Source organism: Phalaenopsis equestris, unplaced genomic scaffold (genome assembly GCF_001263595.1).
Source record: "Phalaenopsis equestris unplaced genomic scaffold, ASM126359v1 Scaffold220451, whole genome shotgun sequence".
Taxonomy (NCBI): domain Eukaryota; kingdom Viridiplantae; phylum Streptophyta; class Magnoliopsida; order Asparagales; family Orchidaceae; genus Phalaenopsis; species Phalaenopsis equestris.
The window spans coordinates 77,255-94,142 of NW_018238735.1; the positions used below are offsets into that span (position 1 = coordinate 77,255).

A 16,888-nucleotide genomic window follows, 5' to 3' on the forward strand; every position below is an offset into this window, starting at 1 on the left:
TGAAAATACTCAAAAAAAATTAAATATTTTGAATGTTTTTAAAAAACTAATCATGTCATAATAAATTTTCAAAATATATTTTTGGTTAAAATCAAAATATAAATAAAATAAACTAAAATAAATAAATAGCATAAAAATTTTGATCCCAAACAATTTTTCAGAGAACCGAAAATAATTTTTAAAAGTATATTATTTTTAAATTAAAATTGATTTTCTTAAAAGTTATTTTGCATTTTTGTCTCTAATTATTAGATTTTCTTATTATTTTAATCCAACTATTTAAATTTTGAACAATTTTATTATATTCATAAAATTAATGTGAAACGGCTGAATACCTCGTCTGATTCAAAACCCCAACGGCTCCTCTACCTCACCGCTCCCATCTCCTTCGTCCCTTCTTCTTCCCCTCTAGCTTTCTCTCTTTTGCTCCCTCCCCGAAACCCTAGCATGTCCCTTTCTCTCTCTGTTGTGTAAAAAACCATCGCCTTCGTGACCGAACCCTCGCGATATAGTCGCAGTAGGAGCTAGCTGAGAAGGCAACGAGGGGATCACGGCTTACAGAGACCCGAAACTCCCAATTTTCGCCGTTTGGCAGGATTTAGCTTAAATCCTGCTTAAAACCGACTAAGAAACAGTCCCTACAGCTCGATTTTGGTAAGATAATCCACAATTCCTTGCCCTTAACCTAACTTCGATGAGTTCACAGCTAGGTCAAAATCTCCCAACTTCTGTGAAACTCTTCTGATGGTTTTTACTTGTAGATTTCTGAATTTCACAAGCTGCAGAAGCTCATTCTCGAATCTGATTGAAGAGGGCATCTAGATAAGTGATTATTTCAAAATTTTCATTAGGGTTTAACGAGATGTCAACATCTAGGACACCTAGTACTCCAGGTTCCAAGATTGAAAGAACTCCGTCTTCTACTCCTGGGGGTACAAAGATCAAGAAGGATAAGATTTTAGTTACTATACGTCTGAGGCCCTTAAGTAAAAAAGAACAATCGCTAAAGGATCAGGTTGCCTGGGAATGTGCTGATGAACATACAATAGTAATGAATACGCCCAATCAAGAGAGGTCAAGCTCATCAGCTTATACTTTTGGTAATATTATTTATGTGCATTTTTTTTTTCTTATTTTTCGTTACATTTTGAAAGTATGGGGCTGTTTGGTTTCCTAATTTAGGCAGGATTTATTAATTCTACTATTTCTCTAATCCCATTATAGCTCTGTTATTGATTACACCGTACCATTTAGAGGATTTAATAAATTGAGGATTTATCCTTGTCGCAGTTCTTAAATTCTGATAAAAAAAAGAGAGCATAATAGTTTATGGGAATTTAGCAAGATTTTGGGAATGGTTGGCTACAAGTAGAATTTAGCTCAAGAAGGAATTTAACTCAAGAAGGATCTAATGAATCTTGTAAGTCTAGACTCAGCAAACACTAGATGCATTAAATTGTAATTTTTTTTTTCTATGATAGATATTAAATTTAGTAAAATTCTAGTAAGTTATTTTATAACTATTTTCGAAGTACAGGATTTAAATAAAGTAGAAGTAGGGACATAGTGATGAGAAGTGATGTAATTCTGAAATCCTGCCTATCCTGAGATTTAATAAATCTGGGATTTTACCTTAAATGAGTGAAAGCAGGTTTTAAGAAGGCAACGGGATTTATATGATTGAAAAAAATGTTGGGCATGATTTAGCTTAAATCTTACAAGCAAACAACCCATTTATAGCTGTTATGCCAAAGAAAATTTGAATTTTTATGCTCTCAGGATTTACTAGTTTTTAATTTATAGGATGTACTAAATCTTGAATAAATACTATATATAGCCAAACAACCCCTTATTATTAAGTTTTAGTGTTGTTATCAATGAAGAACTAGAAGTTTGGATTGCCAGCTGAATTCCCATCTTCTTTACTCTTTCAGATAAAGTATTTGGCCCTACATGTCCGACTGATAGAGTTTATGAAGAAGGAGCAAAGGAGGTTGCTTTATCAACAGTAAGAGGAATCAATGGTACAAAAACTAAAAATTCTCTAAATTTACAATTTTTTATAACTGTATATGGTTGTAGTAAATATATTTATTTTTTAGAAATGTGTCAAAATGGTCCCTTTACTCATTAGTCATTACGAGGGTCATTTTAGTTCTATTTCAATGTAGTCCCCAAACTCCTTTAAAGGTGGCTAAATTAGTCCTCACTTAAAAGAGTTTAAGGATTAATTTGACGCTTTTCTAGACTTTGGAACTAAAATGGCCCCCCATAAAGAGTCAAAGGGACTATTTTGGCACTTTACTTACTCTTTTTCACATACATGAGTATTCGAAAGGTTATGGCAGTAAATTATGTGGCTTCGTTTATGAATTTCTCTACAGCTACAATATTTGCTTACGGGCAAACCAGCAGTGGGAAGACTTATACAATGAGAGGAATAATGGAAAATGCTGTAACTGACATTTACAAGCACATACAAAGTGTAAGCTTTATTGTCAAATTGAACCTTTCTGTTTCATGCATTTATGTCTTATCTCATAGTGAAGTTTTGAATTTTGTGTATTGTACAGAATCCAGGAAGGAAATTTTTTATCAGGATTTCAGCTTTGGAGATATATAATGAGGTTGTGAGAGATCTGTTGAACCCAAATTCAGGTCCTCTAAGGCTTTTAGATGATCCTGAGGTGACTAACTTTAATCAACAAATTAAATGTTAACGCAGCTTTTTACACATCTTCATGTAATATTAGATGTATATTTGTATTGGGGCATTTATATATATACCACACAATTCTTATGTATTTACACAGCTAACCTCTAGACAGTCATATTTACATGCAGCACTCAACTCAATAATATCACATCCAAAATAGCAATATTAGCACTTTTTAAAAGTAAGATGCACTTTTTCATGCAAAGGTTTAAAATACCGAAGTGCTATACATGTAAATATGAAAGTTTAGGTGTGAGATATGTAAATAGATAGGAATTGCATGCTACTATGTAAATTTCCCATTTGTATTTTGTTATTTAAATTTTAATTTATGTATATTCAGAAAGGAACCATTGTTGAGAAACTAGAGGAAGAAACTGCAAAAGATAGCGAGCACTTGAGCTATCTGATAGGCATTTGTGAAGGTAGCGTTTAAATTTGAGATGTTTTTCCATGAATTTTAACTCTATGCATTTTGTTTAATATCATTTGCACTTTTCTATACATTTTTATTATTAATAATCATTCTTTATTTTTATTTTACAGCGCAGAGACAAGTTGGAGAAACTGCATTGAATGATGCTAGTTCAAGATCTCACCAAATAATTAGACTGGTATAAGCGATGTTTATTCTTAGGGGCATTTACAATACATACCACCCAATTCTTATGTATTTACATATATAAAACCTAAACTTAACTTTTTAAATTTATACTACCCAAATCTTTCATATTCCATAAAAATACCACCATTTTAACTTTTAAAATTTTAAATTAAATACGGTTTTTCATGCATTGGTAAGGTGGCCAATATGTAAAAATTAAAGTTTAGTTGTTAGATATGTAAATACATTGGAATTGAGTGGTATGTATTTAAATTTTCCTTATTCTTATCGTTTTATTGTTGTTTGATAGTGGAATTTGCTAACTTTTCCAATCCTTGGTTTGGGTTCAGACAATTGAGAGCAGTTTCCATGATGATTCAGGTTGTGTGAAGTCTTATGTGGCAAATTTGGTAAGCCTATCATTGTACTTTATTAAGCAGACCACCTTTGTAGTTCTGTATATATTTTAATTATTAGGGGTATTTACGTACATATCACCCAATTCTTATGTATTTACATTTCTAACACCTAAGCTTTGCTTTTTACATTTACCACCTAAATTTTCATATCACATCTAAAGTACCACTATTTTAACTTCTACAAAGTAAAATATTCCATCTCATGTATAGGAAAGTGTCATATATATATAAATTAAAGTTTAAGTATTAGGTATGTAAATATCTAAGAATTGAGTGTTATGTATGTAAATCTTTCTAATTATTATTAGTTTGCTGCAGAATTTTGTGGACCTTGCAGGAAGTGAGAGAACTTCACAGACAAATGCTGAGGGTGTTAGGCTAAAGGAAGGCTGCCATATAAATCTTAGCCTCCTGACATTGACAACTGTTATAAGAAAGTTGAGGTCAGGTTTTCCTATGATTTCATGAATTTACACTTTGGGCTTATTTTGTTTTAGTTTATAAAATATGTTTTATAAAATGGTGTTTTGTTTGCACTCATTTTGATTATGAAAGTTAGAATCATCACCTTAATGGGACTTTTTAAAAGTTTTGGTTGTTTGAAAATAATTTTGGTTTCTAAAAACTTCCTACAAAATGATGAATTTGAGAAACTTTATTATTTTTCAAATATATTCATTATTTTTTTCTGTTCTTTTTGCATTTTTTTATGTTGATGGCGTTGTGCTGTAAAATCATGAATATTCAATTAGATTGCTGTCCAAACTTCTGTAAGAATTGTGCTTGTTTGGTTATAATTGTTATGGCATTATTTGAATGGATTAAATGACCAGAAAAGAAATTATAATTAAACTTATAAAAAACTATGTAATCTTAATTGTTATATAACTAATTAAAATGATTAGTTAATTAAGTTAAATAATTTAAACATTCATATAACTAGGGTTTTTCTCATAAATATTTTTTTTCAAATTTGTTAGATAAACAAAATATTGTTGAGTTTGCCGAGGACTACTGATATTGGAGTTGACCTAAACAACAACAGAAAAATAAGATATTATTACTGAAAGCAAATATAAAATTATAGCAAACACACTGAAATGAGAATAACAACAGACTCGACTCACAAACTTAACTAGAGGTTGATCCAGGTGTTGCGGTGGTCGGCTAGGTGGGTTGGAGTGGGTAGTTTGGGGTGTTGGAGGGTGGCTGTTGCAACAGGTAAGGTTTTTGGGAGGTTGACGAGGCGGCTGGAAGTGTAGTAATACAACAATGGGAAGTAGTCACGGGGCTGCGACAACAATGTGGGGTCCTGGACAGCACATCCTAGATATGATGCAATAATACCTGCAGAAGATGATGTAAATGCTTCCTAAGGATGGTGTAACCAAATACCCCAAAAACGATGCAATGACACACTCCGATGACGGTGTAACAACACACCTCTGATATGATGTAACGACACCTCCAGAAGATGGTGCAATGACACACCTCGATGATGGTGTAAATACACCTCCACATACAATGCAACGACACCTCCCAAAGATGTTGTAATAAAACACCCAAAAAATGTTGTAACAATACTCCTTGAAGATGGTGACATTTTATGAACTCCGAAAGCTCTCTCCTTGCAACTCCTAGTTCTGGCCTACTGCTCATAGCAATTGACTACGGCTCTTGCAACCTATTATCACTGAGAACTACTTTTTAATAGTATAATATGACTATTGTTCTTGGGGCGACTGCAACAAGGAAGGACAATGTCAAATGGCAAGACAATAGTGAATAACAAAAGGAGTTGCAGGGCTACGACAGTGATGTCGACCGGTTGGATAGTAGGAAAACAACATGTTTACTGTATTCCAGATGGCAGCGTGGAACGACGATTGGAAGTGATGCGAGAAGGTTTTTGAAGGGTGGAGCTGGAAGTGTTGGGTGGCAACAAGGCTGGGAAGAGAGGGAGGCGGCTACAAATGGGGGAAATGCGGTGCACAACAACAACAACTGTTGTTTTTGGGGCGGCTGCAACAAGGAAGGACGACGCAGAGCAACGGGGAGTGACGGGGGAAGGATAAATCTCCACCTCAGGATTGAGATAAAGCCGACACACCACTCGACTAAAGGATACAATCACCACCTCGAGAGGGAGATACAGTTGGAGCACTACTTGATCCTTGGAAGACAACCCTTGAAGGGAAAATCTAAGATGTCGACGGCTATCCTGACAGAAAGAACACCAAAACTAAAAAATTAAAACATGAAAAATAATATATAAACCCTAGATAAGTAGGATTGAGTCATTTTATGAAATGAAGGCGCCAAACCATCGTGAAAGAGCGGATCAACTCTCCCAGGTTTGGACGTGTTCGGTTCTTACGTATGGAGCATAGAAAACTCCCGCGCTCGCATGCGGAGATGCGATCCCGCATCCATTTCGAGGCCCGTGTCAACTCCAGAGGGAGGTGACACATGGAATTGGCGAAGGAAGAGAATATTAGGCATGGAAGAGGATAATATGTTTTAAAGAAGAGCTTTTATATTCATTAATCTCTTTTGAACCATTGTTATAGCATATTAATGTCACTACACTAACGATTTAACATATCCTTACCATCCCATAATCATATAGATTTGTTTTGTGGTTTAGTTTTTCTCACCTACATGGTTTGGGGATATTCATCCACACCTATGGCAGCACAGAGATTGAATATGTCATTAAGCTTTGACATAGGGGTACATCATAGATTATTTTTTTACACAAAAAGATAATGATATTGATATCCCATTCTTTATATTAACTGGAAGAAACAGTGTCAGCTATTGAAAGAATAAATTTAAATAATATTTTTTTTCTATGATTATGACATTATATTCAAAATTTTACATGTTAATTAACATTAAATTCTATTTACCCTTTTCATCATATTAATAAGCTTGGTAAAGCGACCAATGGATCCTAGACGATTTTTATGGAAAATTACAGAGACTAAGTTTTTGGAAGATTTACATATTACCTTTCAATTCTTTTGCATTTAAATATCTTACACTGAAACTTCAATTTTTACATACATAACCTCTTACCTACGGATGAAAAGATGTATTTCTCTTTTTAAATTTTAAAATGTTTAACACCTTTTATGTGATGTAAAAACTTTGGGTGGTATAATTGTAAAAGGTAAAGCTTATTTGATAGATATGTAAATGCATAAGAATTGGGTGGTCTGTATGTAAATTCCGATTTTGTTTTGTTTATTTTTGTTTTTTTTTTGTTTTTTTGTGAGTTGGCCTTCTTTTATGTGTACTTATTCTTCATTTTTTTTTTTTCGCTCTTGATGTTTACATTAGGTTTTGCCTAATTCCCAACATGACTTACATCCCTTCTTACTTTTGCTGAATCTGATTTGTTAAACATTTCAAAATTTGCTTTTGATACAATCTATTTTACCAATTTCAGTGATGGAAAAAGGTTTGGCCATATTCCTTACAGACAATCAAAGCTGACACGCATACTACAGCTTTCTCTTGAAGGAAATGCCAGAACTGCCATTATTTGCACCATGAGTCCTGCCCTTAGCCATGTAGAGCAATCTCGTAGTACACTCTCCTTTGCTTCTTGTGCAAAAGAAATTACAAATTCTGCACAGGTTAATGTGGTGAGTTCATATTACAACTCATATTTTGCAAATTCATCCTCCTCCTCTACTCTTATAGCATTTATGCCCAATTTTCAGCTTTTGATTCAAATTTTTTTATCAGATTATATCTGATAAACAATTAGTGAAGCAACTGCAGCGAGAGGTTGCCAGACTTGAAGCAGAACTGCATGGTTCAGATCCTTCTGCTTCTTCAAACACAGATGTTGTTCTGTTGGAGAAAGAAATGCAGATTAAGAAGGTAGAAGATATGACATTTTTCTTCAATTTGTATATTGGTATTCTGTCTGGTACTTTCTGCTGGAAAGGGAGAAATATATTAAATGGGCATTTAAAATCTACATCGAAACATTTATATTTACATGCATCCCACTTAAAACCTTAACATCACATCAAAAATACTGATATCACTATCTTTTTAAAAGTTAAGTACACCTTTTCATGTATAAATTTATGACACCAAGGTGTTGTAAATGTAAATATCAAACTTTAGGTGTTAGATATGTAGAATACATAAGGATTATGTGGTATGCATGTAAATTTCCCTTTAAATTAGAGAGAGCAAATGAATGAAAGAGAACAAAACGAATAAACTACATCAAGGATTTTTATGCAGGTTAGCTCAATTTAAGGTTACTGTCGTCATTGCAGGTTCCCTATAATGATGATGATGATGAAGATTTTATTTTCTAAGAAAAATATGCAGCATGTTCTTTGCATTTTTTTTTTCTAATCTCTCTTCTATAAAAATGCAAATAATGATGACTTCGTTGTAATGAAAATTATGATAATGAATATTACAAGTAGATCCACAAACACGCTTTTTTTCTTTCTACTTTTCAACAGATGGAAATAGAAATGGAAAAGCTCAAGCAGGAAAGGGATGTTGTAAAGTCCCAGTTTGACGAACTACAAAGGAAGATGGAGCAGGAAAAACTTGTAAGCAAACTCATTGGATGAAATAGTCCCTATTAAAGACTATTTCAGCCCAAATTTAAAGAATTTGGATTTTAATATGACAATTTTATATGTTGTGGGAATTAAATAACTCCATGTAAACAGTTAGGAGACTATTTTGACACTCTTTTTTCATCACTTTTGTCACTCTTAGGGGCTTCTTCCATTTGAATCCTCACCTCGCCGGGTGGCCAAATGTCTCACCTTTTCCGACCAACCAAGAAACCCACTTAGACAGTCATCCACTGTGCCATCCATGCTAGTAAATGAAATCCGAAAGCTTGAGCAGCTTCAAGTCTTACTCGGAGAGGAGGCGAATAAAGCCTTGGAAGTTCTCCAGAAAGAGGTGGCCTGTCATAGACTTGGAAACCAAGATGCTGCACAAACCATTGCTAAGCTTCAAGCTGAAATAAAAGAGGTGAGAGCCGTTAGATCTCTAACAACAGAAGCCTTGGTTAAACCTGCGGTAAACAACCATAAGGTTGCCACAAATCTCAAAGAAGAGATTACCAGACTTCACTCACAAGGGAACACCATTGCGAATCTCGAGGAACAGCTCGAAAATGTTCAGAAATCCTTGGATAAGCTCGTTATGTCACTTCCTAACTATAATCCGTCTCACAAAATTAGTCCGAAACCATCCAAGACGACACATAAGAAGCGAAGGATGGTTCCTCTGACCTCTAACGGTAATGTGAACCTTCCGCACCTCATAAGATCTCCCTGCTCGCCTCTGTTGTCTTCTTCATCTAGAATAGCCATGGAGTCGGAGATCGAAAACATGAACCCGGACGAGAGCCATTTGGAATCTCTAAGGGCTGCCACATCTAAGAGTGAAGATAGCGAGGATGCGTCGTCGAGGGAAGGAACACCAGGCCACCAGCGGTCGAAATCTGTGAACATGAAGAAGATGCAGAAGATGTTTCAGAATGCGGCGGAAGAGAATGTGAGGAGCATAAAAGCTTATGTCACTGAACTGAAAGAAAGAGTTGCCAAACTGCAGTACCAAAAGCAGCTTCTAGTATGCCAGGTCTGTTCTCCATATCAAACCTTTGAACCTTGTATATTATGGGCATTTACCTTCATACCACCCAATTGCTATGTATCTACCTCTAACATCTAAACTTTACTTTTTACTTTTGTACCACCCGAATCTTTCATATCACATAAAAAATACCAACATGCTAAGCTTTAAAAGTGAATTAAACCTTTCATGCTTAGATAAGGAGGTCAGTATGTAAATCTTACTTTTATTATTAGGCACTGCATAAGGATATAAATGAACAGAGTTTGAATGAGTATTTTGTCGTTCAAACTCATTCATTTATTTTTTTGTTGAGTTTATTTATTAGTTTTTTTATGAGTCCGGGTTATAACTGAGTTTTAATTGGTCCTAATTATTTAAATGTTTTATAGGCCTATTAAGAGTTAGTAGATTTTAATTAAAGTTCGCATAATTTTCTATGTATTAATTAAGTTGTTTGGTGAAGCTCTACTATTACCAGGAAAAGCTGTTGATCTATATATTTAGTTATTTATTTTATGCTTTCATCATACCTATAATGATATGCATAATTTATTAAGTGCATCAGATATAGAAAAATTGAGATAAAGACAGAACAAGTTATCGAATAAGTGATTAAATCATCATTAAACTAGTATTTTATTGAGATTTTAATGGACTGCTTATTTAAAAATAGGAAGATTTACATACATGCCATAGAATTCACATGAGTTTACATATCTAGCTCTTAGACTCCAATTTTTAAATACGTGCCATCTTACCCTATGCATGAAATGCTGTATTTCACTTTTTAAAGTTGAAATGATGGTAAGTTTTATGTGATATGAAAGATTGGGTGGTATAAATGTAAAATAAAAGTTTAGGCGTTAAATATGTACATAGATAGGAATTCGGTGTTATACATGTAAATGCCCCTAAAAAACGAACAGATACGTTCACGAACATAAATTGTTCATTTATATGACAAACTTTTAAGATTTTATTCAAAGTTGTTCAATTATGTAAGCATATGAACATAAACATGTGTTATATGAACTAACATCGAATATTTCATTTGTTCGTTAGGTTTTGGAGCTGGAGTCGAACGAAAATGCTGGTTATGATGAGGCTTCTGAGGCCGATGAAAACCTCAACGAGCTTCATAAATCCCCGGCAACCTGGAAATCTATTTTCGAGGAACAAATGCGACAAATCATAGAATTATGGGATATTTGCCATGTATCTTTAGTACACAGAACACAATTCTATCTACTATTCAAAGGTGATCAAGCTGACCAAATTTATATTGAGGTGGAGCTAAGGAGGCTAAATTGGATGCATGAACACTTCACTGCTGTTGGAGATCCTCACTCTGCACATTCAGGAGATGAACTCTCTCTTTCTCTATCATCCAAGTAAGATGAGACTTGAATTGGTAACCAATTCTTATGTATTTACATATCTAACAACAAAATTTTATTTTGTACATTTATACCAATCAAATCTTTCATATAACATAAAAAATACCATCATCTTAGCCTTTAAGAAGTGGAATACAAACTTTTCATGCATGGAGAAGGTGGTTTGCTTGTATCTATAAATTGAAGTTTAGGTCCTGGAAATGTAAATTACATAAGAATTGAGTGGTATGTATGTAAATCTTCATATCACCAAATTCCTATGTATTTTCATATCTAATACTTAGACTCTACTTTTTACATTTATATCACTAAAATCTTTCATATCACATAAAAAGCACCATCATTTTAACTTTTAAAAGTGAAATACAGCTTTTGATGCATAGGGAAGATGGCGTGCGTGCTTTAAAAGTTAAAGCTAATATGTTACATATGTAAATACATAAGAATTGACTGATATGTGTATGTAAATCATCCAATATATAATTTTGCTCTTGGCTTAGACTGACAAATTTCTTCTCTAACCGCAGCATGAAGGCATTGAGACAAGAACGGGAGTTTCTCTCTAAAAGAATGAATTCGAGACTGACGGAGGAAGAACGAGAGAGGTTGTACACCAAATGGCGAGTTCCATTGGTGGGGAAACAAAGAAAGCTTCAGTTGGTGAACAAACTATGGAGAGATCCCAAGGACAAATCCCATATTGAAGAGAGTGCAGACATTGTTGCCAGGTTAGTAGGGTTTTGTGAGGGTGAAAATGTGGCCAAGGAGATGTTTGAACTGAACTTCGCCTTGCCGGAGAACAAGAAGCCATGGCTTCTTGGCTGGCAACCCATCTCAAACTTTCTGGGACTTTAGTTGGGAGGGTTGAAGAAGTCCATTCTTATAAAAGTTTATCTTTTGATTGTTTGTAGTATATTCATTCATTAGAGATCAATTAATCTAGGATTTGGTTGCTTGAGATGTGGAGGAGGGCTATTTTGTAAAGCATTTATGTGGTTGAGGGTAGTGAGAAAAGAAGGATTTTGATCGAGTTTGAATCGATGGTTGTTTGTTTGTGTTTGGCTCGTATGTTAAACGAGACTTCATAGTAAATGAGTCAAACATGAATACAAGGTGGTTTGATTATTTTTGGTTTTAATAAGGGCTTAATATATGTAAATCATTTTTCTTCCGTAACGAATGTGAAAGTTGGCTTGATGTTTCGAAAAGATTTAATAGATGTTGTGTTTGAATTTTAGAGAGATTTTGGCTGACCTAAACCATAATGGACCATTTCATAGATTGATAAACTTATGATGGAATATCATAGCATCATATAATAATGGACTTGACATGTATAACTGTGCCTTCATTATCACAAGGAATCTTAGTATCTTAACACTAGGTTATTTGTGTAAAGATGTTGTAGTTAATGATAGATAAGGTAATGAGTATGTTAGAATGAGGAGATCACTCCCTACAATTTTAGATTTGCTAAATTGCCTTCTAGAGTAGTTGGCTTGGGGGCATTTGGGCAAATAGCTCCTTTGTTATGTGTTTATGGAAGTCCTTTTTGTTGAAGGGGTGTTAATGTCCAGTTGATTTGGCTATGACACAAGATCGGCTTGAAGTAATTCTATTTGAACTCAATTTTATCGGTGTTTGATTGAAGTTTGGCTGGATCCAATTTTGATTTGACTCACCTATGGTGCATTAGATTCGATTCAGAGTTGGATAGAAGCTAAACTCGATCATTTCCTAAAATAAATTTTTATTCCACAATACATACTTGTGTTTGTGTATATGCAAATATGAACATATTAATATTTGAGTCAATCTTATATATATATATATATTTAGCATTCACATACATACCACACAATTTCTATGTATTTACATATCTAACGCCTAAATTTTAATCTTTTACGTTCATGGCATCAAAATTTTCATATCATGGGCAAATAGGATTTAATGTCCTAAAAGGTGTAGGAGTGTGAATCATGCCACATATAAGAAAAGGAGCAGTTCACGAAGAAGGAACTTACAACAAAGACATAGGTAACATGGGGTGCACCAGAGAATTCGTGAACCGAAATATTCGAGAGTTAAAGGATCCGATGATGGATGCCATCCAAGACGCAATGGCTTGGGGAAGAGAGCAACATCCTCGAGAGTAAGGGTTGGTGCCAAACATCCAAAGAGTCCTTGAGCTCTGGAAAAAAGAAGGCGACTCTCAATTCTTTGATAGTGCTAGGTTGACACCAATCGAATGACAGTTGTTCAAACGTACTGAAGTGCCTCGACAACCATGTTTCGTTCTCTCGGCAAATCTCTGAGGTTGAGTCCCCAATGAAATTTAAAATCCAGATATTGGAGACCTATAAGGGCAGAATCGATCTGACGATCAAATAGCCTCATTTTAAGTCGATTGTGTGCCTACTGAGGATTCGAAGAGGCTGAATTACCATCTCTTCTTTACCACACTGAGGAAGTCGGCACTCAAATGGTTCCTTGCACTGTCGCCAAGAGTGATCGTGTTATTCATTAATTTCACATGAATGTTTGTGGCATAGTTTGCTAGCGTTGAAAAGCCCCAAAGAATTTGCAAGCTCACTTGTAGACTATAAAGAGACAGAATGAGGGCATTCAATCATTCATCACATGCTTTCAGAAGGAGATGTTTGAAGTATGAGACCTAGAGCCCATAGTAGTTCATGCCGCTCTAGCTCAAGGGTTGCAGAAAGGACTTGTTCGGTACGCTTTGGATTTGCAGCGACCATTGACACTGGCTGAGTTGTTGTAGATGGCGAACAAAAACATATTGGTCGAGGAGTATAGTTCCACCCCCATTATCTCCAGCACAGAGTCCTTCAATCATCTCTTGTAGAAGAAAGCCCCCTAAGGCGATAAGTAGAGACCGAGGAATGACTTCATCCTTCTGCCCGTCCGCGATATGAAGACACTCAGTCGCCCCGAGATCATAGTGTGATTGATAGAACATAGAACATAGGGAGTGTGGCTCGATATATTGATCAATGACTGCTCAAACATGAATTACTCAAGACGACTCCCTTGAGGGTTTTGATGGTCGAGATAGTAGAGGCCATATAAAATAGAGCGTACTTCAAGAGAGCGCCCTCGATGAAAATTGGAGCCTATCTTTGGGACCTAAGAAGTAATGTGTCGAACATCAAAACCATGTCCACGACACGGAAGAATGCTGACTCTTCTAAAGATTTATCGAGGAGCTGATCAAGACCGAGAAGTTAAAGGATCTTGTAGCCTAGGTGCAGCGACCCAACGACAAGGAAATTCTACAATGGATGAAATCTTTGGCGAGCTAATCTGAGCCCATGCCATCCACATTGTTGGCATGGTTATTGCCATCTTCAAAAGAGGTGGAAACATATCTCACCAAGCCACATTGAAGAAGCTTCGATCTGGAAAACTATGTGCAGCTATCATCACTCCCAAATGCAACTCACATCCCCCATCGCCTTCACCAATGAGGATTTTTCCCCTAAGGAGAACCCCACAACGATGCCACTATATTGATGAACAACTACTAGATTGGTAGCATCTTTATTGAAACTTACAGCTCAGTGAACATGTTGTTCAAATCAAAGTTCTATAAGATGAGTCTGGCTGGCGCAGTAGCAGGCTTGCTATATGGTTTCTTCGATAAGAGTAAGGAAGCGCTGGGGGTCGTCACTTTGCCTATCATCTATGGGGGAATGATCAATAATTTATGTGCATGAAAGAGTTTCTAGTAATTGACTTGCCACCCACTTATAATGCCATTTTTGGTTGCCTCATGCTTAAATTTTTCAAGATTGTTACCTCGATTTATCATTTGGAGGTAAAGTTTCCAGACTATGGGGAAATAAGAACTTTCTGAGACAATCTGGAGCAATCTCGTACCTATTATATTCTGGTAGTCGGATGTGTCAAGCAAGATTCACTCAAGTTTAAAATTCTATGCGAAGGGGATCTCGAGACCAGCAAGATCACCCGTCTAATCTCGATGACTGAAGACGAGCCGATAAATTTTTTTTATTAAGTGAAGCTTTTGATTTAAGGCCAAAAGATATAATAACAATTACCCTCCGGGACCACCAGGACGCCTTCACTTGGTCCATCGACGATATGTTGAGGATACCAATTTTTGTCGTTTGCCATCGGGCGAACGTCAATTCAGTGGCTAGATCTATGAAGCAGAAGATGAGGTCCTCGACCGTCACTCTAGCTGAGTCGATCAATGGGAAGGTTTAGAAACTACTGGAGGCTGCCTATATGTGAAAGGTCCAAGATATTGTGTAAAGTCGAACAATGAGTGAAGAATGTGCATGAACTTCACCATCCTGAACACCGCTTTCAGTGGCTCGATCAATGAAGCAGAATATGAGGTCCTTGACCGTTAGTCTAGCTAAGTCGATCCATGGGAAGGTTTAGAAACTATTGGAGGCCACCTATATGTGAAAGGTTCAGGATATTGTGTAAAGTCAAAAAATGAGTGAAAAATGTGCATGAACTTCACCATCTTCAACACCACTTTCCTGAAGGACAACTATCCTTATCTTGAATTGACGTGCTCGTGGATGCATCAGTTGACTATTCTGTGATGAGCTTCCTCAATGTATTTTCAGCTACTAGTAGGTCAAGATGCACTCGATCGATGCAGAGAAAAATGCATACAAGTGACATTACCAATCAACGATGGATGTAATATTTTAAAGTGTGTATTGTTATGTTGTAATGCCCTTCGGGCAAAAAAAAAATACTGACATTACATATCAATCAACGATTGATGTAATATTTTAAAGGAAAAAATATATATATTGAGGTGTATGTGGATGATGTGCTAATAAAAAGAAATTCAAGCAGAATCTAAAAGAAATGTTTGAAACACTTAAAAATTTTTCATGAGGCTCAACCCACTCAAGTGCACCTTCAAGGCATTCACAGGCAAAATTTTAGACCACCCCCTAACCCTAAAGGGGATAAACGTCAATCCAGAAAAGGTGATGTCACGACTCGGTCGAGGCTTGAAATTAACCAAGCGAAAATAGACTGTCATAAGGTGGAAATTAAATTTTTCTACATACATTTTCTATAAACAACGTTTTTAATAAATGAAAGAGTCACAAAAAAAAGTAAAATAGTACAGTTAAATTTACGTCATTTCTAGTTATCCGCATCTTCTATAAATATTTTCTTTTCTATTGTTTATCTTTTAATCAATTAATTAAACCTGAAAAGTTATTTTAAAACAACCGACACTTTTAAACTCTAGTAATACAATAATAAAGAAGAAATTATGCATGACAATTAAATTTTATGTAAATCAATCTAAGAGTATGTGAAGGATTGTACTATATAATATGATCATTCAATGTAATTCTAAATACTCACTATATCTTACTATATTGTTTACATATTAATATCTTTTTAATAACACATAATTTTCATAGGAGCATTGTAAAAAATTGTATCATTTAAGGTACTTCAATATCAATATTTTGTTATTTATGTGCACGGGTACTTTAACGTTCAACCGCTAGTACAATAAAGGGGTGATTCCATCACACCCAAGTATGTACATGCAAACATATTATGAAGATCACTATCTAATAATATGATTATTTCATTATAAATTGCATAGCAATCAATATACTTATATAATATTTAATATTTATGAAAAGAAAAATGCTGAGACACAACACTTCTACAATATGAGCAAAAATTCAATAGAATTATAAATTGTGAGTTTGCAGTGATTCCAATATAACTAGCGACAGTAACAGTAAATGCATTTGATCTAGAAAAAACAAAAGTTTTAGTATAGAATAAGAGTGTGAGTACTCACCTCAATAGTGTGTGACTTGCTTTTAGATTTCTAATATTTTATGATGACTTGTGTTTCATTTAATTTGATACCTATAAAAATATTCTCAATAATTGATTAAATGCTTAAGTGGTAATTCTATGCATATATCAACGCTCAAATACTTAATATATACTAATCCATTCATATCCTAACATCCTAATTTCTATTTATTGTATAGTTATCATTATCTAATATTATACAGACATACATACATGTGTGTGTGTGTCTATATATATATATATATATATA

At 34.8% G+C, this 16,888-nt stretch overlaps 1 protein-coding gene across 3 annotated transcripts; it reads left to right on the forward strand.

Moving 5' to 3' along the window:
• Positions 1 to 357: 357 nt before the first annotated feature.
• On the forward strand, positions 358 to 11,913 carry LOC110037514 (kinesin-like protein KIN-7A). Of its 3 annotated transcripts, none has more exons than XM_020742177.1 (15): positions 358 to 654; positions 762 to 1,100; positions 1,935 to 2,024; positions 2,385 to 2,485; positions 2,574 to 2,687; positions 3,060 to 3,141; positions 3,263 to 3,330; positions 3,671 to 3,730; positions 4,058 to 4,182; positions 7,194 to 7,392; positions 7,496 to 7,633; positions 8,239 to 8,331; positions 8,504 to 9,379; positions 10,439 to 10,767; positions 11,301 to 11,913. In XM_020742177.1, the coding sequence occupies exons 2-15, from the start codon at positions 863 to 865 to the stop codon at positions 11,626 to 11,628; spliced, it is 2,841 nt and encodes a 946-aa protein (XP_020597836.1). In that variant the 5' UTR covers positions 358 to 654; positions 762 to 862; the 3' UTR covers positions 11,629 to 11,913. The 3 variants fall into 3 exon arrangements, with proteins under 3 accessions (XP_020597836.1, XP_020597838.1, XP_020597837.1); XM_020742179.1 differs by having other exon boundaries at positions 7,227 to 7,392; XM_020742178.1 differs by having other exon boundaries at positions 852 to 1,100.
• The last annotated feature ends 4,975 nt before the right edge of the window (positions 11,914 to 16,888 follow it).